The sequence below is a fragment of the Pipra filicauda genome, unplaced genomic scaffold, assembly GCF_003945595.2.
Source record: "Pipra filicauda isolate LSUMZ 115617 unplaced genomic scaffold, ASM394559v2 scaffold233_size1220752_pilon, whole genome shotgun sequence".
Lineage (NCBI taxonomy): Eukaryota > Metazoa > Chordata > Aves > Passeriformes > Pipridae > Pipra > Pipra filicauda.
This window is the reverse complement of record NW_024104347.1, coordinates 217,175-244,036: the sequence shown is the minus strand read 5'-3', so window position 1 is coordinate 244,036 and position 26,862 is coordinate 217,175. Positions and strand designations below refer to the sequence as shown.

The 26,862-nt window shown below is 41.0% G+C and overlaps 1 protein-coding gene across 3 annotated transcripts in view; it reads left to right on the top strand.

Annotated features, from left to right (window-relative positions):
- The window catches only part of ELMO1 (engulfment and cell motility 1), a 317,291-nt gene that overhangs the window by 266,353 nt on the left and 24,076 nt on the right, over window positions 1-26,862 (top strand). For all 3 annotated transcript variants that reach the window (XM_027729150.2, XM_027729149.2, XM_027729152.2), the window contains one exon: window positions 22,022-22,185. In XM_027729150.2, the coding sequence (XP_027584951.1) occupies window positions 22,022-22,185 (164 nt within the window). The remainder of the gene's footprint in view (window positions 1-22,021; window positions 22,186-26,862) is intronic.

Genomic DNA, 26,862 nt, shown 5'->3' with positions numbered 1-26,862 from the left:
CTACAGGATGGGTTCTGTATTGACAGAAACAAGCATCTATATTCCCATCATCAGCTGTGAATAGCTATGTACCAAGTTGTGAATCCTGATCAGTCTCATCTTCCTCACTTCAAAAAGGGAAAAAGCAGCAAAAACCTTTCCTTTCTGAGCTGAGTCTGTACTGTGATCCTCTCTGCCCAGACCCAGGTTCCTGCTGTTACTAGGACGTTTGAGAAGGATACTTCTTTTTTGCTAATACTTTCTTAACACCCAAGGAAGAGCAAACAACTGTTTATCTTTTAACAGCAAATAATTATTTAGTCTACAACTAGAAACCAAGCAGAATTCATAACCAGTCTCACTGTGGTAGTTTTGTGTACCAGCACCTTGCAGGGTGTATTCTGCAAACAAATTAGCCAGTTGTCGCTCCCTAGATTTCTTACCAAAGAGAGTGGGAAAAACCTTTTAATTAGCTCTTCCCTGTGTGGGTCTTCCTTGATTAATCTTATCTGAACATCATGTTTTAGAAAGAAAAATCTATTTAGAAAGAGGCATGGGTATATTCTAAAATTCATAACTGTCCTTTGCATCCTTTGGAGTGGGAGCTCAGTTCACAAGAGGCCAGTATGAACCCAGGTGATGTAGCACCAGCCAGAGTACAGAAGGCATGGTGGGAGTCTTGATACTAATGAGGTTAATTTGTTACGTACCATGGGACAAAAGGAGAAAGAAAAATACTGACCTAGCTGAGACAGTACTTATATGTATGTGTATTTGTGTGGCAGGGGACAGCAGTGGGAGGAAAGCTGGGGAGGAAGCAAGAATAAGTAAAACAAGATTGATTTATCGGCTCTGAATTGTTCATCTGCATTCCATTCTTCCCTGTGCTGCAGAGGAGGAGAGCAGATCTAGCACTGTGGTTGGGGAACAGAGCAAAAGAGGGGGAGGAAGGTGATATCTATCACAGGCATCAAAAGCGTTTAATTTTCCAGAGGCTCTGATTAAACAAATGTGGCTGCTTCCTGGCAGCCCTTGCAAACATTTGTTGGGACAGAATGAATCAGGAGGTAATTTGTCTACTGCAATGATCAGGGTGGCTTGGTGGCACCATCTTGTTGGAGACTTTTTTCTGAGTTTCTTGGGAGCAGCCATATTTCCCCAAACTTCCTTCTGCACCCAAGGTAATGCCACCAGCTTTCCTAAGGATGGGGATTTAGTATGGATGGATCTAGGTAGGGTAAATGACAGCCACAAATAATGATGTATGACCATGGTTAAGTCTATTATGGAGCCCTGGTAATTACAAGGGAAAAGGTCAAAAGAAGTGAATGACCCTTGGGACTGATCTAAGGATTGCTTTTCTGCAGAAGTAAATGGTGCTGAAAGAGGTTAGGTTGGGACCCATGCCTGAATGGGGAAATGATTTCATTGGTGATGCTACCTCACATAAACAGGAGCAGAAGGCACCAGGAGACAAATAAGAATAGACTTAAGAATAGTGCATGGTGTCTGGGCATGAACAAGGTAGTAACTGGTTAGCCACCACAGACATACCAGTACTGTCTGTAGAAAAGGATGTCTGTATTTCACCTGTTTGCCATATTAAGGTTTACCTGTACTTCTAATCATCTTTAAACTATGGTTATCCCCTTTAGTGGCATTTTCAGTTCACGCTTATGCAGCTACAGGGGCCTCAGTCACAGCACAGCAGAGTGCAGATTGCCTCACCGGCTGGGGGAAGCTCCAGCACAGATCAGGATGGAAGCTGCTCTTCCGTTTAGTATTTTTTGAACTTCCTAAGCACATGGAAAAGGACTCATGTGAAATGATGACTGTGCCCTGCAAGGTGTATAAGACTGTCTATATTTATTGCCATTTGTTCTCATGGTATACAGTGCCTGGATGGGCCCCACAGCAGTGGTGCAGCTATAGGTGAGCAAGTAGATCAGCACCTGAGTTAGCTTAACTCACTTTGCCATTTTCCTTTCATCTCTTCTTCAGTTACATATTCTATGTAATTTTACCTCCTACTCTTTGTGTGTTGTGGGTATAAAAGATAAGTGACAGAACAGCAAATAAGTGGTCTGTATGAGCTTGCAATGTCCCCACTGTCCAGGAGGGATGAAGGCACAGTTTAATTATGCAGGCCACTCATGGGAGTGATTATAATATCTAAATACCACTCTGTGAAGGGCACAGGTATTATAAAAAGCTTATTTCTGCAGTGAATTAGGAAGTATAAAAATACATTCCTCCAACTAAAAGGCAGTCTGACTGATTAACCTTTAGTCCAAACATCCAGGGCTCATAGGGAAAGAAAGATTAATTCAACTGATGTAAAACAGCTGCAAGAATGACTTAACATTCCCATAGCTGAAACTGTTGTCATTTTAACACCTTTTGATTCTGTATGACTTGAGCACTGTCAGCCCTTAAAATGTAGGAATCTTGTTCTTGCAATACCCTTGACCTCCTTGTTTCTAGGCTTGCAGAGCTATGAGATGAGAGGTCCTTAAAGCTCTGATATTCTGTTGTATGGGAAACCTGTTACAAGCCCCAGACTGTCTTTGCCTCTCTTGAGATGGCCTGATGTCCAATTTTGTTTGTGGGTTTCACTCCTTTCTAGTGGAAATGAAAGAAGATGCTATTGTTTATCCCAGTAAAGATACTGGGAATATTGCTAAATCAGTTGTCTTTATAAAATAGAACAGGAGCTGCTTGCTGCAGTGCCTGTGGAATTGCAATGGATAGATAAAGTCATGGAGATTTATGAGTAGGGAAAAACGGTATCATCAAAGCTGGTTCTTCATGGGTTTAGGAAGGACAGGTCGTCTCTGACCAACCTGATCTCCTTTTATGATCAAGTGACCCACCTGGGGGATGAGGGGAAAGCTGTGGATGTGGTCTATCCAGACTTCAGCAAAGCCTTTGACACCATCTCCCACAGCACACTCCTGGAAAAGCTGGCAGCCCATGGCTTGGACAGGGGCACTCTGTGCTGGGTTAGGAACTGGCTGGAGCGCCGGGCCCAGAGAGTGGTGCTGAATGGTGCTGCATCCAGTTGGCAGCTGGTCATTAGTGGTGTCCCCCAGGGATCAGTGTTGGGCACAGTTCTGTTTAATACCTTTATTGATGATCTGGATGAGGGGATTGAGTGCACCGTTAGCAGATTTGCAGATGACACCAAGTTGGGGGGGAGTGTTGATCTGCTGGAAGGCAGGAGGGCTCTTCAGAGGTTCCTGGACAAGCTGGAGAGTTGGTCTGATTCCAGTGGGATGAGGTTCAACAAGGCCAAGTGCCGAGTCCTGCACTTTGGCCACAACAACCCCCTGCAGCGCTACAGACTGGGCACAGAGTGGCTGGAGAGCAGCCAGGCAGAAAGGGATCTGGGAGTTTGGACTGACAGGAAGGTAAACATGAACCAGCAGTGTGCCCAGGTGGCCAAGAAGGCCAAGAAGGAACAGTGTGGCCAGCAGGACCATGGAAATTATTCTTTCCCTGTACTGAGCGCTGGTGAGGCCACACCTGGAGTGCTGTGTCCAGTTCTGGGCCCCTCAGTTCAGGAAGGATATTGAGGTGCTGGAGCAGGTCTAGAGAAGAGCAACAAGGCTGGTGAAGGGACTTTAGCACAAGTCCTATGAGGAGAGGCTGAAGGAGCTGGGGTTGTTTAGTCTGGAAAAGAGGAGACTCAGGGGAGACCTCATTGTTCCCTACAGCTCCCTGAAAGGAGGTTGTAGCCAGGTGGGGGTTGATCTCTTCTCCCAGGCAGCTATCAGTAAGACAAGAGGGCGGGGTCTTAAGCTGTGCCAGGGGAGGTTTAGGTTGGATATTAGGGAGAAATTTTTTACAGAGAGAGTAATCAGACATTGGAATGGGCTTCCCAGGGAGGTGGTGGATTCTCCGTCCCTGGAGGTTTTTAAGATGAGACTGGATGTGGCACTTAGTGCCATGATCTAGTAAGCACAGCGGTGTTGGATCAAGGGTTGGACTTGATGGTCTCGAAGGTCTTTTCCAACCTGGTTGATTCTATGATTCTATGATTCTTGTCCCTTTTGCATAGCTGCCATCTTGGCTTCGGTAGGGCACAGCTACAAATATAGAGAGAAATGTGCTTGCACAGAGCAGATTTCCCTCTCAGCTGTACTTAGGCACATTTGCATTGTACTCTGAAGTTTACAGAAGTGGTCTCAGCTGGCCAAATCTTTGAGCATCTCAGGAGTGGAAAACTTTCCCCCTTTTTCACTTTTGATTAGATGGAAACTGGAAATTTACCATCTGCTCCTTCAATTGGGTGAATTTAGTATGTCTGAAAGAGATGCCTTTATATATGCAGCTTTACTGACTCTTTGAAATAGAAAGCTGTCTGTCCTGTCTAGCATTTTATTTTCTGTCCAGTGGAGCCTAAAACTTGCTTTACTCTACCAAGAAAATGTAAAATTAAGGGGAAAAATCTGCAGCACACTCTGCTGAGCTCATTTGTTAGGATAAGATATTTTGCAGTCCTTGGGAATGAGATTTTCTCTGTATACCAAAGAGAACCTCCTTTTTGGACAGGGGTTCCCCAGCAGGGCATCCACATAAGGTCTTAGTGCTGCAGCCACATTTGTTATGTACAACCAGTGTCTGCACCAAACATTGGGTTTTGCATTTGAAAATGGGCTCCTTAATGGTTTAGGAGGGAAAAAATTACACATCTTTGTCACACCAATTTATACTACAGCCATTCAGAATAGTGGCTTGCCTTTTCTGATATTAAAGTAGGAGAAAAGAGCACCAGGAAGAAGAATTACAGGAGCACCGTCATGTGTGTGTGTCATCTTTTGGGTGTAACTCTTGCTCAAAGATAAGCAAAGTATCTCTGGAAAAGCACAGTGTCAAAGGAGGACAAGGCAAGTAAAAGGGCTCAACAAACACAACTAGCTTTAGATAACAGGTCCTGCTAGTCTGGCCAGAGTAAGGGAGGGCTGCTTGTGGGAGCCCATAACCAAAAGGCTCTGCCTTGGCCCAGTGGCAGAGGTTGGCCCTCGGTGCCACAATACTGTGCTGCCCTGCAAGAAGTACTTGCTGTCTGCAAGCACATGGGTGCTTTTCTGTTCCTTTGAGCCAGAGTTTCCATTGCAATGGGGAACCGTGCAGTGATCTTTTTGCTTCAGCTGACTTCCATTCCTTTCATCCTGCAAGCCTTCAGCATCCTTGTGAACAGTGGAAAGTCCTTCTCCTTCTTTTCCCAGGTAGGGGAAGGTGTTGAGGGAATTTATTAAGTAGTTGCAATAACAACAGTAGTCTGGGAAGAGTGAGGTTGTCAGAGGTACTGGAGGTGCTTACTGTAATGTCTCAAATTCTTGAAGTGCAAGGAGGGAGTTGGGACTGCAGGAGAAGCAGTGAGTAGTGGCAGTTTGATTGGTCAGGCTGAGAGCTGAGGCAGGAGGAAGTTAACCCTACATTTTATCTCTGACTAAAGGGGAATGTTTGTCAGGCACCCCCTTAGAAATGCTGACAGTCACAGTACTGGGAAGAAATATTTGGAGGGCTATTGCTGGCTCTGCTGCTGCCTGCCCCATTCGGATGTAAAAGATCCAGAGGCTGGAAAGGCATGGGGGGCATACTACAGCTGTGACACTCTGACCCTTGCAGACTCACTTCCTCAAGAGGCAACGTGCCCAAATAATAGTAGTCCTTAGCAATATATACTTGGAGCCTGAGATTAGTCTGCCCCAGTAATACTATCCATCGTTGGGCTTCTTAAATCAGTCATGAAGAATGTAGAGGGAAAAGCATGTTAATTTACATCCTCTATGTTCCCCACCATAGGCACATCACAATAGGCCTCCTGTTCCTTCTCGTCGCCTTCCCTTCCCAAGCAAAGCGAGGTTCCTCCCACCTGCCCACAGCCCTTCAGCGGGTGCGAGCACAACTCCCACATGAATCTGCTTGCCAGAGTTTCAGCTGCTGATGCTGCTTCCATGTGCAGGCTGCTCTGGTTGCTGTGCTCAGAGAGCTGTGTTTTAAGCTGTCTGTTGAGACAGGGTTTTTTTCCTCCTTTTGCTTAGCTGTATTTGGCTGTTGATTCGTGCTCCCTCCTTGACACCCAGGTCCCAGTTTGGGGCAGCAAGTGATGCCTAAACACAGAGGGAAGCTGAAAGCAGAAGGAACTTCTTGGTTGGGTGAGAAGTTTGTGTATTCAGTGATCTCTGTCCCTGATCCCAGAAGCCACATCCACTTTCCTGCCAGATTTCCTTTGATGGTCATCCCATACTCATCCAGTCTAAATTAACACCTGAGTGCTTCCTGTTCCCCAAAATCTATTGGGAACCGAGGGCGTTTTAACTTGACAGGTTCGTATAATGTGGATATGTTTGGTAGGTATCACCCACCACTCTGGAGGCATTTCCTACCATAGAAAGTCTCTTATCCATACATAGATTTTTTTACTCAGTTTCACTTCTTTTCACTACTTGCTGTAATTAATAATAAATAGGATATGTATGGAAGTGTTGTCATTGGCAGCTTTCTGCTGAATGGCATATAAAACTCATTAGAAATTGATTATTTGTATTATTAATTTTTTTCCAGGCCACCCTATTATTTGGCTAATTTCTTACTGATTCTCTAAGTAGCTCTAGTCTTCCAATGAGGAAATATTCCTGAATGCCTTCTTTGTCCAATGATTCCTTGTTTGTGGCTTCCTTTGTTTTAAGAAGTGGGTCTGGAGGCACAAGCAGGAAAAGAAAAGGAATTAAAATGACAAATTTACCAAAAAGATTAACATGACAAATAATATGTGGGCCGCAGTCTTCCAAAAATCCAAGAATAAATAAGGCTTCTTTTAAAGTGCTTTGAGGAAGAGGTGATGATAATTTTATATCTGGTTGGTTTTTTTTTTCCAGTGAGATATCCAGCTTCTGTAGATAAAGTGCCCTAAAAACTAACCCCTGATAACAAAAGCACTTCAAAATAGATTTTACTGGACAGTTTTTGTGAACAAGAATTTGAGATAATGAGAAAAATCACACAAATGATCTGAAGAATTGCAATAGCAATCCAGACTGAAGCCTCTTATGTGCTAGACCTATACATACATGTAGAAAGGGTTCTGTGCAGTAGATTTCTGATGGATGGGTTTTTGGCCACTGCCTGCTGTCTCTTGGAATACACTGAATTTTGAACAAACAGTCATCAGGTTCTTAATTCCGGTGTTCAGTGGGACTTCTCAGGTGTTTCTTTCTGGACATAAATACTACTTTTCAGTCCTTTGGTTTGTTTCTCTCTCTTCAAGTTTTACATTACTTTGTGGGGTGGGGTAGAAAGAGCATAAATCTTGAGGAACCTGCATTGTTTCCTGGTCTCACTAGGCTGATTACAGTAACTTCAGGGGTCAGTTTGGCCCCCTGATTTCTCTTCTTGTTACCTCATTTTGATAAGCACCCTGTAGCAGTGGAAAGCACTGGAAATGGGTGTAAACCAGGGATTTTTTGTTGGTAGAGGAAGTGTGTGAACTTGTGCCCAGGTGAAGACTCTCCACATGCACAGGGAGCTGTACTGTTCTTCTCTCTTGTGGTGAAGTTAGGCTTGCATTGCTGCCTGAGCAAAATCTGTTAGAGTGGCAGCACTTCCTTATCTTCACTGAAACCCTCTGAAATATCTGCCTTTCTCCTTTGCAGCCACTGGAGCCTGCTGTGCATGTAGAAAAAAGCTGCCCTGATTTGGCAGCTGTTTTCTCTGCAGCCTTGGCCTCTGATGGCCACCAACTCTTACTGCAGGTGCAGGGCATCCAGAATCAGGATCTGTGTGACAGCTGAGTACTCAGCAGCTCTGGGGACAGTATGCTATCAGGGAATTCGCTGGCTTGTTTTTCTCTCAGTTCTTTCCTTGACAGAAGATGCTACATCCTGGTTAATAGAGGTTGTAGCTCCACTCCATTGGTTGTACTTTTAACAATTTAATTATTAGGAAGTGCTCACACCAAACTTGCTGTACTATCTCTGTCAGTAATGCCAGCAGGTAGTTTGGGGAGACATTTAGTTGCCACCTGCATTTTTCACTGACTTAGAATTGGTGAATTTTATGAGCAACGTGCTGCAGATGCATGAAGAGCACTGCTTTAGGGAAGGCAGGTGATTGTCCCTGGGAAGAGAAGGACCTTGGCATTGTACACAACAACTCAAGGATCCCCCATCAGTTGTCCTCACTGCAGTGCAAGTCTGAACCTATATCAAAAGCTATATTTGCTGTGAACACTCTATAAGAAAACTAGAATTTTGTTTTCATTTGGAAATATTTACCTCTCTTGGGTTCTGTCCTGCTGTTTGTGGAGGTGGCCATGTCAAACAGCAATTTTGAGGACTTGGGTTTATGTATGTGACAATAAGGCATTTGCTATTCTTAAAACTTTCATACTTTCACCTCAGAGCTCTTTTCACTTAAAGAGGATGCTACGTAGCTCAGATTTCTGTTGGAATAGTTTACTGCCTTCCCAAGAAGCTTTAAGAGGTAGCATTTCCCCCCTGTTTCCTTCTGACAGCTTTCAGAAATGGGAACAAAGCTAATAGCAGGGTTTTGCACTTACCTAAATTGTTTTATCCAACAAACTCAGATGGGCATTATAAATACAAGGATCTTGTAGTCTTACCATGAACTAAATACAATAAGTACTTTTCTACCCAACCTACAGCAGAATAAATCTGACATTAGGCAGGTGTGCTCTGCTTTCGTAAGAGTAAATGCTTTATATGGTGCAAGGGAACCTTGTGCAGTGTCAGAACTACTATCATTTTCATTCAGTAATATTCCAATGTGTAGTAAATATGTGCCCCATTTATATGTTGACTTGGATACAGTGATGCTGATCAGTACTGGTCAGGATAGCAGATTCTTATTTTTACCTGTATGAAAAATAATGGAAACTGGCAGAATCTTGTTGTCAATAGGCTGTGTCTCCAGCAGCCATCACTCATGTCAGCTTGGTAGGTAATGGCTGTGAGTTGCAACACCAGCTCTGCTAAGATCATGTTTAGTTTGGCAAATATTAATGATGTTCAAAAGTAGTTTGCAGGGCCTTCATACAGAATAGAGGGTGCCAAAAGTCACAGGTCCATAAGTTTTGGGCTCGTGTTGCTTTGCTGGATTTTTTATTTATTTATTTAAGCTCAACCCTAGCTGTTTGTGTTCCTTTAAATCACTGAAACCCACCAAACAAGGCACAGCATGATGTGTTCTGAGTCATGGTCCTCCCCCAGAGGAGACGAGACCAAGGAAGCAGAAGCTGTAAGTAGATTTGAACTGAGCCCCCTGAAGATGTGGGTGCTGATGGTAGGTGAAATAACAGGAGGTATTTTCTCCTCATCATGCCAGCAGCCAGCACAGTTCCTTCCGTGAGCCATCTCTCCTGCCTCCCTGGCTCACTCCTCCATGGAAACCAGCCATCCCAAGCTCGCTGCCCCTTGCCACCGGGCCCCTGGGCACTTTGCCCGCTTCACAGCTGCCGTGGGGAGCTGCTATTTTTCTCTCTTCTACTATAATAGTATCCTTATGAGGCTTCCCCCAGCCTGTCTCTCCCCTGTAATAGAAGGTTGCGTGTTTCCACATGTGGCTTATGCGGTGATATTTGGGTTCATTTAGTATGCTCCTGGGAGTGCATTTTCACTTGAAAAGGAAAACAAATGGAAGAGGGGAAAAAAAGGGAGGGAAAATAAAAGAGGAGGGTCAGAGAAATCCTAGTCTGTAGCGGGAGTTAGAAGAAGATAAAAACAAGAAAAAAACAGGAAGTGGTTTTGTATAGGAAAATTGGTCTCACTGAACTGGCTGTGTGGCAACGTGGGGCAGTGACAGTGCAGTCATCTGCCTTCTGCTGGGCAGACCTGGGAGTGCTCAGTGCTCTCAATTTTTCAGTGGAAAACCAGTGATAATGGTAGTCTGTTTAGGGAAAATCCCAGAGATGGCTGACCATTCTCAACAGTCTTTGGTCTTGATGCATTTGTGATGTGACAGAGGGTATGGGTGCTTCCAAAAGAGTCAGGTGTTTAAATATTGGGTGTATCTTCCTTTACAGAAAATACCTACTTTGTATAGATGCCAGCTTCAACCATGTTTACATCCTTTGTCCTAAAAATCAGAAATCAGGCAGAATTTTGTTCCAGATGTGTTTCACACAGTCATTTCCAAATCAGACCATCATCATCTTTCCCTTCCTGAATCTTTATTACCTTTCTCTGACTTTAGAGCCCCGATAATATCAGCCCCCTCCCACCTGGTGTGCCTTACCTTTACACGGTGGTTTCCCTTTGAGTCTGCCACATTGTGAACTCTTCAGACACAGAAACACAGGTTGCATCATTCTCACCAATCTTCCCCCTCTTTATCCAGTAGGATAAAATAGTAAAAAAGTTTTACATTGACTTCATTGGCTCATGTGCTCTTCTGCACTCTAATTACTCAATACAGCAGAAGATTCAAAAAGGGGTATTAAAATCCGTATATCTTTAACCTCAGTTCTAGAGTCCTTGTTACCAACATGTGAAATCAGTGTTTGGACACACCATGTCTGTGCCCCTGGACCGTGTTCTTTCTGGCATGACATATCCCATTTATCATCTTTCTGAGCAAATTTACCAAAGCAAATCCTTTGTGTAGTCATATACGAGATAGTAGGGAAATTTCAGACTGAGAGTCATAGTTTCTTCTTTGGTGACTGCTGCAGTTTGGAGTGCACAGACTCTGAATCTAACCTTTCAAGGGAAAACAAATAGCTTGCATTTAATTCTTAATTTATCTCTTGCCCCAAAACACAGAGTAAATAGTCATAGAGTTGTAGGAAAGGAGGAGTCTGCTGGCTGATTAGAAATGTAGATTAATGACAATATGGAAAGAAGTGCATTGATTTATGACAGTGTGGTAAAAAGGTGCAGTGATAGCATTCAAGTTATCAGAGAAAGGATCTTTCATCGCTGGAAGATTGTAAGCCTTTATCCATCCATAAGTCACTACTCAGTTACTAGAAATAACATTATTTTAAAACATTATTTACCCTTCTAGGCAGGATCAATGTGTTTCTGGATATGTGTGTGTTTCTGTGTATGTCATTGGTAGTTTCAAATCGATAGTGGGAAGTAAACTTGAAGCCAAATACTGCAATCTTGTTTTAATCCTTTTGTGAGAAAAACTCTTTTTGCTCTGATTTAATATGAGTGAAAGGAATATGGGAAATAAAAACAAAAAAACAAAAAACAAAACTGAGAATATGGTATTGACACAGTATTCACTGGAGGGGAAAAACATGATATTTTCAGATGTTTTCTATGCATGTAGTCAAGGGGATGGAGCAATGGAACCAGTCTACACAGATCTGATGGTCACTGATATGTCTTTAGTTAAGATTTCTTATAACTGTGGATGGCTTACTGTGTGCTTGTAGAAGGGTATCATGTTCCTGAAGCAAACCTAATCAGTTTGTTCCATTCCTAGTTTCTCTAGCTAGCAGATCAGTTTTGTAATCAAAGTGAGGTGGCTGAATGCTTTTGAATTGTTGGTGTTAGTATTAGGTGTCATATAAATCACTGTTTTCTATCCTAGGAAGTAGTTTATTTTCTGGTACTGCATATAGATCCAAAAAAAGCTTCCCTTTTGATCTGTGGGAGAAAAGATTGCTCCTTTGCAGCAATTAAAAATATAGGTTTCTGATGCCATAAACCATTCCACTGCAGTTTTTAGAATGAAGTATGGCAAAACATGTCATCTGTGCTTTTTCTTCTAAGAATAGTCTAGCTGAATTTCTTATATGCTTGGTTATGTGCCACAACTCGAGGGGAAAAATAATAGGCATTGTTCATATTTATATGACCAGGACAGTAATGACATAACTACCTGAGGCAAAGGTCTCAGTGGACTAAACTGCAAAAATTCAGAATTTTCCAAAGGTATTATTCAGTAATTTCACAACATTTTTAAAATGACAATAAAACCTTTTTTTTCTTTTTCTTTCTCTTGGACATATACATTTTGTGTCTGTTTGGCAGTTCCATGCAGATCTTGGTTTGTAATAGTCCTGACACTTATTATGATCTGTCAAGTCAGTAATTTGTGAGCAGCAGATTTACAGAATAATATTTATAGCTAGCATCTCACAAGTCTCAATGGGTTTAACCTTTTCATTTCTTTATGCATTTTTGTGAATCATTCAGTTATTTCATGCAACTATTTTTATTCTTGTGACACAGACTGGACTCTCTGATACCAATTGTTGCTTGAAGCAGTTATTAATGTGAGATGTGCTTAAAAATTGGTGTTCAGTAGACATGTCTGTCATGCTTCTTCATGTTTTTAGGTTTACCTAAAAATTATTACGGCTTAATTTTGCTATAAATTATGATGTAAAATAACATGAAGGCTCATTCAGAGGCATAGCACATCTGTGCAACTGCTTTTTTTATTATTTCTAGATGCTCAGCCTAATCATTTACTTTAAGCAGAAGGGCATGCAAATAATGGGGCTGAATGAAATATTCCAACACCAGGGTACCGAACATTGGGCTTATACATTCATCAGAAAAAATAAGTGTGTAATTTAGCTTTCTAGTTCAGAGAACTGAATCCAAAACCACATTTTCAGTCCTTTTGTTATTTTTGTTAGATAGGAACTTTGGAAGTTTCACCTTTTTAATAAAATAGAATACCAAAAAAAAAATAAAATAGTAGCATTGAAGTAGGGACTGTCATTTAAGTCAAGTCCAGAAAAACAAAAGTTGAAGCTTCCAATTCCTATTTATCATTTTCTTCTCTTTTGTTCATGTGAGTAACAGAACAGATGCGATGAGGTACTTTGAGCAATCAAATAAGGAATTTTACTATTTGAATGGTGGGCCAACTTTTGGACTCGCTGAAGGAACACATAAGTATTAGCAAAGCTAGGCAAAATGGCAGAGCCTTTGCATGTATGGAGTTTAATCAATGAACACTTTTCATAGGCAAATCTCCTTTTCTGTGGAAAATGTACTTGGGAAGTTTTGCTGAATTTGCTACTCATAACAAGTAGAATTAATAGATTTTCAGGGTTTCTCTGGTTTTGGAAGAATGTTAACAAAGAGGAGAGACATGAAGCCGAAAGGTAGAGAAGCTGTCCCCATATTACCTGGTGCTTTGTGCTAGCTAGTGTGTTTGTTGGTCACTTAGATGACTCAGGAACTCTTTCTCTTGGTATTAAAAAGACACAAATCTGGTGCTCTGGCTCTCCTTCCATTTAGAGGTGGAGCTGGAGAGTCCCTGGAATTGACTGGAGACAACACAAGCAGGTCTAATGGCAGGCTTGGACCACCTGCAATTCCATTTAGCCATTCATACCTCAGACAGGAAAGACCTCAACACAATGGGTTCAACTGGTGAAAGAGCCTGGAGATCTTTTCAGCAGTGCAGCTGGTCAGGCCTTTACGTTGTTTTTGTCTCAGCTAAAGGAGATATGAAGATGTGGAGCTGTAACGCAAAGCGCTGATCTTACATTTTTACCCATTTATCAGATGTACTGAGCAATGATTCCAGACCCTTCTGTTCCACTTTAAAAAAAAAAAAAAATTGTTCCCCTACTTTGTGTGGTCTTTTGCCCATTTAAAGAGTACTTTTTTATTCATCATTAATGTTTAGAACTTGAGTTCTTTGATTTCTATATTTTCTTATGGGAAAAACTAGCTATTAGAATCTTGTCCTAGTTTTCCTTCTCTAGAACCAGAAGTTTGCCAATATACTAAAGTTAATTTTCATTTAGTGTATGCCATTTAATGTAACTGTATTTTAAGGGAAGCAACACCCAAATGTATGTTCCTAATCATGGCTAACTCTTGTATTATTTTTTGTTAGAATTCGTAAGTGTGCTATTTGACATGTTAATTACTACACTGGTATATGACTAAGGATACAAATAACTCTTCATTTTTCCCCCTCCCCTCACTTAACATTTTGTTTGAGAAGATCAGTACATTTTGTCTGTGAAAAGCCCTGGATTAAATGCCACCCACAAATGATTTTGTGCATGTTTTATTTTGCCAAAGGAGGTTGTCAGACGTTGGGGGAAATACTGTAATATTGGCTGACCTAAGACTTCAATTAACTAACAAAGAAGTTTACAAAACCTGTCATATTAACTTTGCACATCATTTTACTGGGGCAGAAACACTGACACACAGCACCTATTTCTTGCTTTGCTTACCTCAAGGCACAAAGCATAAACAGGAAAAGAAATTTTTTCCTTATTTATGATGTAAATAATTTTCTACAAATATTTAAAGTGAGGAAGAGGTTTCTTGTCTATCAGTAATTCTTGTTTCAGCCCAATATGACCCAAGTAAATGGCATTTGACCTGTGTGTTTGGATCAGCATTGTTTTGAATAGAACCCTTATATTTGAGGGTAGCATCTGGTTTTAGCCCTGCAAGAAGATTGTGAATTCCTTTCATGTTTTCTTTTACCAAAATGGTTGAAGACATTATGGACAGTGTTTGCATATATTTTGATGATGATTCTAAACCTACTTGCATTTCGAGTTTGTAAAGGATTGCTGTTCACTTCTCTTTCTATTACTATCAGTTTTATCCCTAACTTCCTCAGGCCAGTCCTTAAGGAAGGTTTCCTTTCAATCAACTGCTTCCCAAGCCATAATTTTAGAAATATATAATTTCCCCCATATTTTACCCCCTCTTTTCCTATTTCCTTTTCATTGAACTTCTAACAAAATCTCATTTATTCTTTCCCTCTAGCCTTCATTTTCTGTTGAAATACAACATCTATCAGAGCCTCTTTTTTTTTTCCTTCGGACTAGTCCCCATTTTAATTCATTTTGTTGCAAGCTGTCAGCCAGATGCCTGCTTCCTCGTGCTGATACTCCCCGCTGAAACCTTTGTTCCTGCACAGGTCACTTTTCCATATTCATAACACCCTTCCTACTAGCTTGCTTTCTTTTTCCTTTGTATACTCTAATCTGTTCACATTTCTTATCAAAATCATCTTCTTGTCCATTCCTTTAGCCATATTACCCTTCAGTGGAATTTTGTACTAGTCCTTTGTCTTTTTCTCAATCAAGTTCAAGATGCTTTTTGCTCCCAGCCAAAGTCTCTGCCACTGTTATTGTGTTTAATTGAGAAAATAAATAGTAATGTTCGAAAAGAACTGGAGGCCTCCTTGTGTATCCACTGGTTCTCCATCAGGATCTATATATCCAAGGGAAAAATAATCAGTGCAGCTAACAGAATTCTTGGAGCTTTTTTGGAAAGTGCCAAGTTATGCTGTGGCTACAGGGTCTTCTGTAGAGGTGGATGAGCCAAGGGAGGTAATATAACAGAGTTCAGCAATAAGTGGTCCATTTCCACTGAACATGTTTTACAGGATACTCACATCCAATATCAGAATGAGCCAGGAATTTCTTACAGGGAGCTGAACTTTCCTACATCAGCATCTTCAGATGGAGTCACTCCTCAGACACCTTCCTTGCTTTTTCTCAGCCTCCCTTTCATACCCTGTTTCATGGTGCTCCACGTGCTCGTGATCCTGGGGCTTTTATTCCATCTTTCTTACAAGAATGTAATGAATCCTCTATCCCCTCTCTCATACTCTTGGATTAACAGTAGTCTCAGCCCATCAGTTCCCAGAAACGGTGGTGTTTGAGTCTGGTTTCCCACACCTGTGATTCATTAGTCAAGTGAAAATAAAAAGCAGAAAAATCAAGAACTTCTCTGAAATGTAAAACAATTGTGATCATTTCATCTTCAGCCTTTTTCCTTCTTCACTACTCAACCTTCTGGATTTTCAGATCCAATGCAAAGTCAGGCTTCTTCTGGTTCTCTTCCCTCTTTCCCTCAGCAGAGGGCAGGCAATTATTTGGGTCCTGGGGCTCCAGATGAGATTTCACATTGATCTATTACTACAGCGTTAGGTTTTCCGACACCTGCTATAGACTTTTAAACACCTTGTGTGGAATTGCTGTCACATCTCCTATCTCAGCTCCATCATCACATCTGCTAGGTGTGCTCATTTGTTCTGCAAAATGATAGTCACTGCTGAACTGGGTAATGATACTGATGCTGCATGGAAACAGACTACTCAGCTTGATCAAAACCATTGCATTGTTTCAAGTCTCTTCTCTGCAACTTGAAAAATATCTTGGTTCATACAAGAAAATTATAATCACAAGCAAAAGAGGGAAGAAGGAAAGAAAGAAAAGCAAGCCTAAACCCCAGCAACACAAAGTTTTTTTTGCAATGGGTTTTAAATTCTGCAGAAAATGATAAAATGTATCAGAGCTTATATCTGCTAAATCCTCTGACAGCTGCTTTCTCATCCTGCTTCCTGAAAATGAATCAACTTAATTATTCCTGTGGCTATGTACATCCAGACGGCTTAGAGTTGCCTCTTTATTGCTGGCTACAGTAACTGTCCTTGTGTTCTGGAATAGCTAAGAAAATTGAAAACTGGGGTTTTTTTGTAATTTTAGAGTACACAGACTGTAATAGAAGTAATTATCTGGAATTTTGGAATCTCTTGTCAATGGTTAGATTGTGCCAGCACAGAGTTTAAATTTGCTTTTGTAGGAGGGCATGTTTGGATTAATATAATAATGTGGAGTGAATGCTTGGTACAGGCTGTGACTGAGAGACTAGTGTAGTGAATTCACAGACTGCAATATGTGGAGATTGGGGGCAGGGAAATCCCCACTAAATTATCTTCCAAGGACCTTGAAGTCTCTCAGGATGACTCTTCTGTGTACTCTGAAAATATAACCATTTGTCTAGTTAAGGCAATTTATCCTTTGGAACAGTCTAAAAAATGTCTCGAATTAGCTGGTGCACACATTAAACATGTAAAATTTTCATTAAAGGAGTTGACAGGTTGCTTGTAAACTGAAGTCATTTCCTTTCCCTTCAGAATTAAATTTTCTTTATGGCATCCTTTGTCAGTAAGCCCTGTTCATTAAGAATGATTTCACCATTTCATTCTGCAACCTTATTTTTCCCTGCCTTATGGATTTAACCGAAGGAAATCCCTTTTTGACTGAAATGATCAAGCTGGATCTCAATCATGACATTATGTTTTCCCCTGCATTCTTTACCCTGTATAAACCAGGCTACTTCTTTTCAGGAACATTTAGATAGGAAGGAAGCTAGGTATGAATTCTTAACAACCAATTTGCAAAGAGGTGTCTTTCTTCCAGTTTTCTGTTTGTTGGCTGTTTGATTTTTGAATGATCACCTGAAAAAGCTAGTGAATGAGGGTCTAAAACTTCTTACATCTCAAGTGCTTCAAGTTTGGTTGTAGAGGGGAGCCTCTGGATATAGTGCAGTTTAGTGGCTGCTCTTTTATCATATGCTGCAGTGAGGTAGGGGAATAATGCCTTGCAGTATTTGCTAGTGTCGAGCTGAATTAGGAAAGCACCGAACTAAGCACATCGCTGTAATGTGGGTTATTTATACCTAAGTCTTGTCTGTGCATACAAAAGGTGAACTGTCAAGATTAATAGCAGTCAGTCAACATAACATACTGGCACACACAATCCCTTGATTTAGTCATCCAAGTAGCAGTCAGTGTAACAGGTGCCCGAAGACACTAGAGGTACAACTTAGTGACTTCTGTGATGGCATCCAGATGTGTTCTTGTTGCTGTCATCACATGTCAAAGGGCATGCTTATTCAAGTGAAACATTGATATTGTGGGCAAATTAGAGAAGGGTTCATCTCACATCTAGTGTTCCACAGATCATAGAATCATAGCATAATTTGGGTTGGAAGGGACCTTAAAGATCATCTAGTTCCAGCTCCACCACCATGGACAGGGACATCTTCCACTAGACCAGGTCCCATGCAACGTGGCCTTGAACATTGCCAGGGATGGGGCATCCACAGTTTCTCTGGGCAACCTGTTCCAGTGTCTCATTACCCTCACAGGACAAATTTCTTCTTCATATCTAATCTAAACCTACCCGCTATCAGTTTAGAGCTACTACCCCTTGGGAAACAGCCCAGATGTGTTGTAAACATCCAGGCCTTCAGACTCTTCTGTGAGAAGCTTATGGGAAGATTGATGCTCTGAGTTTGTAGAAGGAGTATGTCTGGTGAGTAGAAGGCTCAGACTTAAATTTCCAGAATCTTTCAGGCTAATGCTGGGTGTCTGAGGTTGTTGCCCATCTTCTCTAGTCAGTGCCAAAACAAACTTTGCATCAGTGTGGGCTGAGTAGAGAGGTTTGTGCTTTCCATAGTTGCAAGCAAGCTTCTGAAATGAGGTTAGTGTGAAGGTTGCTGTAGAGTTTGACCCTGATAAACTCCTCTTTTTGACATTAACAACTTCTCACTCTTTTTATTTTGACTCCTTGTTGTACAACCTGAGTGTTCAGACCTCTGCTCCATCCAGAAAGAAGAGACTTTATTTGCATTGGCAAAAGAAGGAACAATAAAAGAGAAGGGGTAAATGTTGGAAAAGCAGTCAGAATATGATACGACAAAGATGAGGTCAAATAAACAAAACACACAAAAAGCCAGACTAAAAAAGCTTAAAGAAAAATACGTAATGTCAGGATAGTGGCTATTGAAATATGTTAGATGGATACAAAATCTGGGGAATAAAGTCCTATGTGATTAAATGGGAAAAAAAAGTTATGTTTTCTTTCCTACTGTCTTTCTCTTCACGTCTTCAGTGAATTTTCCTGTCTTAGTTGCAATGCAGATCCTCTTAACCATACAAGAGGTCATCAGATGAAAAGGATGTAATTTGAAGCAAATACACCCTCTGAAACACTAATTTCTCAGTAAGAGTAGCAAAACATAATGTAATAAAAACAACTGTTTGCAGTGTTTATGTATAATCACATTGGGTTGAGAATACCTTTAATTTCATTGTAAGGTCAGATACACAGGGAGGAAGGGTTGATGCTGTCTCTCAGACAGCAGTAATCTAAGGCTGGCAACTCAGCTTTGGAAATTGAACAGATTAGAAGTTCTTGGCAGTGATTCCCAAATGCTCAGGAGACTTGACACAGTCAGCAGCTTTGACATTTTGGCCAGCTAGTTAAAAAGTGTTGGTTATAAACATTACAAGGGAAGTGTCCTTATGTGCTGGCCCTGGGGCATACACTTCCTGCCTTCTCTCTGGGAGCAAGGAGAGCCTCTAGACCAAGTAGCTCTTTGATGATACCCTGTGAATAACCTTTCAGACCATAGTGAAGAAGAGGAATTTTCTTTGTTTTCATGTTAACCACAAAAATGAGTTACAGATAAGAGAGGCAAGGGTGCTGCAACTAAGCATAAGAGACAGTGCCCTAAGTCTACTGAACCTGAACCTCCTTTGCAGAGTTTAGCCAGGAATGAGCACTGCTTCACATGGATTATTTACAGATCATACTGAAAAGAAGATCCTCATGCGTGCAACTCCCTAAAATACAGTATTTATTTATTTGTTTGTCCATTTATTTTAGGGGGAAAACTACTCATAAGAGACAGTTTCCCTAGGGAGAGTGCCTGAATTTAGGAAACTAAATCTATATGTAAGCAACAAAAAATCAGATGGTACAGATATTTGAATGAACTCATGAAACTGAAACTGCATGCATGCATAAGCGATGGCAGGGCTATATTTACCTGCAAACCTAGTTTCGTGTTGAAAAATCAAGGTGGTATGGTAGCAATAGTTATTGTAGAAGTTAAGTGAGTGTAGGTAGGCTGCTTCATCCAGGGGGTAGAAATGTGGCAAAGGCATTTGTTGCCCACCTGAGCCAACACCATTGGGAAAGGTATCTTGCTACTCTTGAAGTAGATCTCTGGGATGGATGTTGTCCCAGTAGTAAGGAAGGAGATTATCTTCCGTTCTTTAATTGCTTAGTTTCACCTTCTAGAAACAGCTAAAATGAGTGCTTAGATCCCATCTGAGAAAGACGTTACATCTCAGGAAGCAAAAATAGAAAACAGTGCAGGCAATGAGTTAGGAGACTGAGGCAACACATGTGAAACAATGAAATATGAATATGAAAAGAGAAGTTTTAGCATTATTAGGGAACTTCTGAGGAGCTGAGCTTCTGTTTTAAGATACATGGTGAAGGTGAAAGAATAAAGGAAAATTAACAATGCAGAAAAAGCTTTGCCCTGTGTTTGTGTAGCTGTTGATTTCTGTCATATTCGTTTTGATACTGGTGGGTGTTACCATTTCCTACTGTTTATTAGCTGTTGCATTTGGGTGATATGGACCTTTCTAAGAATGATAAATTGTTTTTTCATCCAACTTAAGCACAGCATCAGATAAATATTTCAAAGTGTGTGATTTGCACCAGCACCAAGGAAATGAGTCTAGAATTATGGAGAGACAGACAGTAATCTGTGATATGTATTTATCTGAAATAGATCCAGACAATTCTCCTTGGTTAACTGTGTCTCAGCAGTTTTCTCTTGATAAAATAATTAATATGCAGATAGATGGTTGTTGCCTTGCCATCCTTCATTCTTCTTTTTTTGGTTTGCTTTGTTTATGGCATTTATTCAAAAGCAATCCTGTAATATCCTTGACAAATTGATCTCTCTCTTTTCCCTGACTAATGGTCTTTTTTAGAAAGTTCTCTTTACTTCACTGTGTATGACCATAATGTGCCTGCAGTGTAAGGATCTCATGGATTCTCACGGTGGTTGAGATTGAAAGGGAGCTTTGGAAGTCATTTGGCCAACCTCCCTACTCAAGCAGGGCCACCCAGAGCGAGTTGCCCAGGACCATGTCCAGGCAGCTTTTGAGTACCTTCAAGGATGGGGAGACTCCATAACCTCCCTGGGCAACCTGTGCCAGTGCTCAATCACCCTCACAGTGAAAAAGTGTTTCCTCATGTTTAGAGGGAACTTCCTGTGTTTCAGTGTGTGCCCATCGCCTCCAGGTGTAAGGAATAAGGGAACCAATAGACCAGTTAGCAGCCTTGTGCTACTGCTCTCTGGTCAGGAGAGCAGCATCAGGAGAGCTCCAAGACCTGAAACTCTTCCCAGTCTCTCTCGTGGGCATTTAGACTGGCCCCTGTGGCTTGTGTGCTTCACCTAGGTTGAGCTGGCAAAAGTCAGGATGTGCATCTGCACTCTCAGTTGGCTTCACAGCTTTTTTCTGCTGGTGTTGAGTGTGTACTTGTCCCTGACATGCTCTACTCTGCAGTGGTGCGGCCTCACCTTGAATTGTGTGTAGTTTTGGTCACTGCAATATGAGAAAGACATTAAGCCATTAGAGAGTGTCCAAAGGAGGGCAATGAAGATGGTAAAGGGCCTTGAGGGGAAACCGTATGAGGAGCGGCTGAGATCACTTGGTTTACTCGGCCTGGAGAAGAGGAGATTGAGGGGAGACCTCATTGCAGTTACAACTTCCTTGTGAGGGAAAGAGGTGGGGCAGACACTGTTCTCTTCTCTGTGGTGACCAGTGACAAGACCTAAGGGAATGGCCTGAAGTTGTATCAGGGGAGGTTTAGGTTGGATATTAGAAAGAGGTTCTTCCCTCAGGAGGTGGTTGTGCACTGGAACAGGCTCCCTAAGTGGTCACAGCACCAAGCCTGACAGAGTTCAAGCAGTGTTTGGACAATGCTCTCAGGCATGTGGCATGACTCTTGGGGATGGTCCTGTGCAGGGCCAGGATGACTCGATGATCCTTGTGGGACCCTTCCAAGTCAGCATATTCTGTGATTCTGTGATCTTAGCTCAGGATGCAAAAGAACCACACTACTACTGCCAAGGGTACACAAACCATGGATAGAGCAGGACTTAAAATCCAGTAACAAGTAATTGTAGTTTAGCTGTCGAGGGAGACAGCCAAGCAATAAGTGACACCCTCCCCACCACCCTCAAAAAAAAAATAATTTCTTGTTACAGAGCAGATGAGCTTTTGATGTAGGCTGTGATGCCCTGTCAGAAGTTGGCTTATTTTCTGGTTATGTTACTGAAAAGTCATCCAGAGATCACATCTTCTATACCTAGAAACCTTAGTGTAACCCAGATTAAAGATTTGAAACAAAAACACAGAAGGTGTTAACAAAGGTTTTCTTGGTTTTTTTCATTGTCAATTGCAGGTAATGCAAGTAGTGAAAGAACAGATAATGAGAGCACTCACTACCAAGCCTAGCTCTCTGGATCAATTCAAGAGCAAACTTCAGAATCTCAGTTACACAGAAATACTGAAAATACGCCAGTCTGAAAGAATGAACCAGGAAGATTTCCAGTCTCGTCCAATTCTGTAAGTACTGTCTTCTCTCTCCACTTGTTTTTTCATGAAAGGATTAACAGTTTCAAATGACATTTGTGAGCTCTTCTGGGGGAACCCATGGAGAAAAGCTGTCCAGGGAGATGTGCTCAAGAGCACTCGTGTGGCATCTGCTCAAAGTACATTACATTTTCTTCTGCTGGGAATCGTAACTTTTTCTTTGAGTTCAGTGAAACCAGATTTGGCAAATCCCAGTGGGGTCTCATTTGGCTTATTCATATGAAACAGTGCTTTGATGTTTCCTGTTCTGCGTGATTGTGACCCTCATTTTGGTGCTGGTAGTGGCTTTAAAAAAAAAAATCCAACTAATCAAACACCACAATGTTGTCTTCTGTCCAAGGGTCTTTAAAAATTCCAAATGTCACTTCTCTGAGAAAGACAGGAAGAAGCTCAGAAGAAGAAGAGCCAATACATATTGGCTTCACAAGAGTGGTGTTGTTTACCACTGTCTTTTTTTCTAGCATTATCTTTGGTGTTAATGACAAGCAGTCATTTACTTATTTGTAAATGATAACATTCTGGCAGGTAGCCAGTCATTTTCTTGTTTACTGCAAAGTATCAAAGGCTAATATTGCCTCCATAGCTCCTTCTCATTTCTCAGGATACTTTTTGTTCTGTTTTATGAAAAATGGAGGGTGTACTTGGCTCTGGACCAAGTCTGGGCTTGTGGCTGAACTGATGCCACAGGACAGATGCAGACTCTGTGGTGCGCAAATTATGTACTGAGAATAGCAGGAACCTTTTGAGATCAGCAGAGAAACAGTGAGCACTCCAGAAGCATCAGCTGAAATGTCGTGAAATCCTGACTATGTTGCAAGTGGAATGGCTCATGATTTTCTAAATCTCTTTCTCCAAGGAAAAGGTATAGAGACGGATTTGGACCAGAGAATTTCAGGATTCAGATGCAGGATATTAATTCTGATTTGTTTCTAAAGGATACAGATATCTAAGTATAAGCTCAGCGTGGGGAGGGGGACACACATTCCTCCAGGGGCAGCAGGGCAACAGTGGAAGCATAAGCTAAGTAGAATTACACACTAAATTTTAATCATACCAATGTGAATCAAAAGGGGAATGCTTCTTTTGTGTTTTCAATGTGTTAGAAAATAGGACCTAATGCCCAGTTAGAACTGATGTCACTCATAGTAATGCATCAATTAAAAAGCTACAAATGGTTCCAGTTTGTTTTGCATCGTTACACTGCTCAGAAATCCCCTGCCATTCCCCTGCAACATTTAGTGGTTTAAAGCTGCTCGGTACTGCTAAGCATGCCACCAAAGCTTCTCGTTTTCCTTGCTTTCCCTATGAGTCAACAGTTTAAGTATGATACAGGTCCATCACCTACCCTCATGAAATTTGTCAGTGCCCTCTGCAAACTCTTTATTTCCAGTGTCACTCTGGCTAGTTGCTGCCACAGTGCAGAGTCTCCTTCCCCATCACGGAACAAGTGAAACAGCCAATACAAACAGTTAAAAGCTACTGAAGTGTTACCAGAGACTCATTTCAGATTCAGAACAAAGGCTAAGCCTAAAGGCTGTAAAGGCTAAGTAAATCAATAAGGTGTTTAAGCAATCACAACTGAATTTGCAGAGATTTAACTCCATGCATTTGCATTTTGATTACATCCATGATCACTTGTTCTTGACTGATAAAAGAAACAGTTCTTTCATTTTCCCCTTTGATTTGATTCCCTGTACTGAACTCTCTCAAATTACATAGATGGCACAATTGATAGAAGTACAGAATCATGGCCCCATTGTAGGGGGCTGTGAGTGAAGCGAGCAATCGTGGTCGTGCTGTATATTTTAAAGCCTTGCAGATATGCTAAAAGAGACTGTGCACAGTGGTGACTGTAACATCAGCAGGCCTTGTTTAATTCTGCTTGAGAATATGGCAATCAGATTGTGATTTTCCCTGCCTTGAAAATGATAGAAGTCTTTCTTTTGCTGTTCATTGTATGAAGCACTGAAGTTTTAAGCTTTCAAGCTTCTGGATAAGAGAAGCTTCAGTGAAGTTGGATTTGAATGTATGCTGGAAAGATCCTGATAATTACAACAAACTTATTTTGCAAGAATTAGTTGTTTCTTTTTTTTTAATGTGAGCATTGTTGTATCATATGAAGTGAAGATTTTCAATAACTACTTTTAATTAGGGAAAATTAAAAGTCCTTCAGAATAGATTCAAGGATTTGGGATCATTATTGATCATCCAAACTGCCATTCCATAATGAAATAATAAAGTATCACTGGTTCATTTTAAATGGCTTTAGAAGGAGTTGTCTAGGAATCCTGTGGGCCTATAGAAGACCAGAGATCTCCTTGACAAATTAAATGTCAACAGAGATGGGTTAATGCTAGATAAAGATCTGACATCCAATTGGAGACTTGCTGGTTAAAGGAGAGTTAATATCAACTAGGGAGTCATTGTTAAGTAACATCTGTGTGAAAATCAGCAACATACCAGGAAGTAGAGGAAGGTATCTGGATGCTTTTCTGTGTTTTATCTTACATATTTCTCAGCAATGTTAGAAAGAGTCCCTATTCCTGCTCCAAATGTATGAAGTGATTAGAAGGAGCATAGCTAGATGCCAGAAAGATAAATCCCATGAAACCAGTTCTGGGATTACTCTCCCATTGTGGTGTAATGATTTAAATGTCTTTAATATGCCCCATCCTGGAAAGGCAACAGCTAAAGAGTGAGTCTTAACCCAAAGCTGGAAAGGTAAAAGCTGGGGACAGTTATAACTGGTGCCGAAGAAGAATTAGTGTAATGTGAATAATTTAAAAATAATTTCTAATGATTTTCAGATATTTTAAAAACAAGTAACTGATATCAGCATTGCCTACGGTGCCAAGACCAGTGAGATCACAAAATTAGCACTCGTATATTACTGTGTGGTTCCCTTAGCCCTTCTATTTTAACAGCACACTAATTTTTGACATTCTTATGTGATGGAAACACAGTAGGAGACTAACAGCAGTTTTTAAAGCCACTGTCTCCTTAGACTTAGTCTGATCTCTCTGTTCACGAGGCACAAACTGTTAAGCGTATGTAATCTGAAGGTCAATAAATAAATATTCACAAAACATATCTGCACTTATGATCTTCCTTTAGCTAATTGTGCCTGTTTGATTTTAAAATTAGGCAGGAGTACCTATTTCTTGCACAAAGATTTTTTTTCTAACCCTCCTGTCTTTAGACAGTGATCAGGAGGAACAGAATGCATTACCTTCAGACAGCTTTCAGAAGGAAATATAGTTTCAAAGAAGCACGTCTTTAGTTTGACTGTGTTCTGTGGTTTGATTGTTCTGACCCGTTTCTGTCACCTTTAAGTGGTGGAACAGAAACCTTGACGGTGAGGGGCACTAAGTGGTGGAATCACTTTGCAAAAATATATCTGGAGTCATGGTATCAGAAAAGTAGCTGAAAACCATACAAATCAGAGTAACCATGTATTGGCATGAGCTGCAGAGGACAGTAAGTGCAGTAAGTGATCATGTCAAGATTTTGATGGTCTTACCACATTTCACTACAGTTCAAAGTTACCGAAGACTGTTTCTCCATGGAGTAAGGAGTTATCTCCCCAACCTCTGCATGGTAAGTTTGACGACCATAAACCAGAAGAGAGTACTACATCTGAGCCTCACAGCTGCGAAAGCAGATAAATGCATGTGGGTAGAGGGACTCTAGCTCATAAGGAAAGAGGCATGAGGTCCCTTCTTCCCTACCTCCCTTTCCCCTATGGAGAATCTACCTTAGGCATTGAGGTACTTTAGAGAGGATTACCTGTTTCTTTTAGGATTGGTTTAAAAATCCTTCTCTTCCTCCAGTTTGTAAAGGGCAGATGGAGCTTTAGAGGCCAGAAGAGGGAATATTATTAGCAAACATTCAGATGTTATTGTGCTGGGTGACCCATTCATTTTTTTTTTTTTTAAATAATGTCTTATAACTATGATGTTATGATATCTTTAACGGCTATTTAATGATAAACATCCAATTTTTGAATTAAACTACATAAATATGAAACTGATGTTTACACCAGTCTTGAATGTTTGAAATTAGTCCAGCTGGAGATTTAGTGTGCAGCCTGGACTGCTGAGTAATCCATACTTGTGTCTTAACACTATTGTCTTCAGCCCCTGCTCCCAGTTTTACCTAAGGAGTAGGGAATCTCAGCAGCTCAGTGAAAATAAGACACTTATTCAAGAACAAAATTCTTTTAATCACAGTATTTAACCATTCAATATATCTATATCTTAGGTCCCAATGAGAAAACAGCAGTGCTTGAAAATTGTCCTAAAGGACTGATAATACATTTCCAAAAGGTGGCCTGTTTCTATAGTTACAATGCTTCCTTGATTTTTGACTGGATATATTTTCGCAGCTTGTAAATGTGCAGTGAGTTATGCATCAAGAACTGCAACCATTTTGTTAACACATAGAGGAAAGATGGCACTTTATTTTAAAGGCCTGATCTTTCTAGCAGAGGACTTACAGTGATTTCAGTGGGGGTCTGGCAGATCAAAGGCATAGGATCCAAATGAATGTGGAAATCAGCAGCAACTGGGCTTCCTAAATTGTCAAGAAGAGAGAATTTTTTGTTGTCTCTATGGGATACCACAGCTTAGCTTCCTTTTGATGATGATTGCT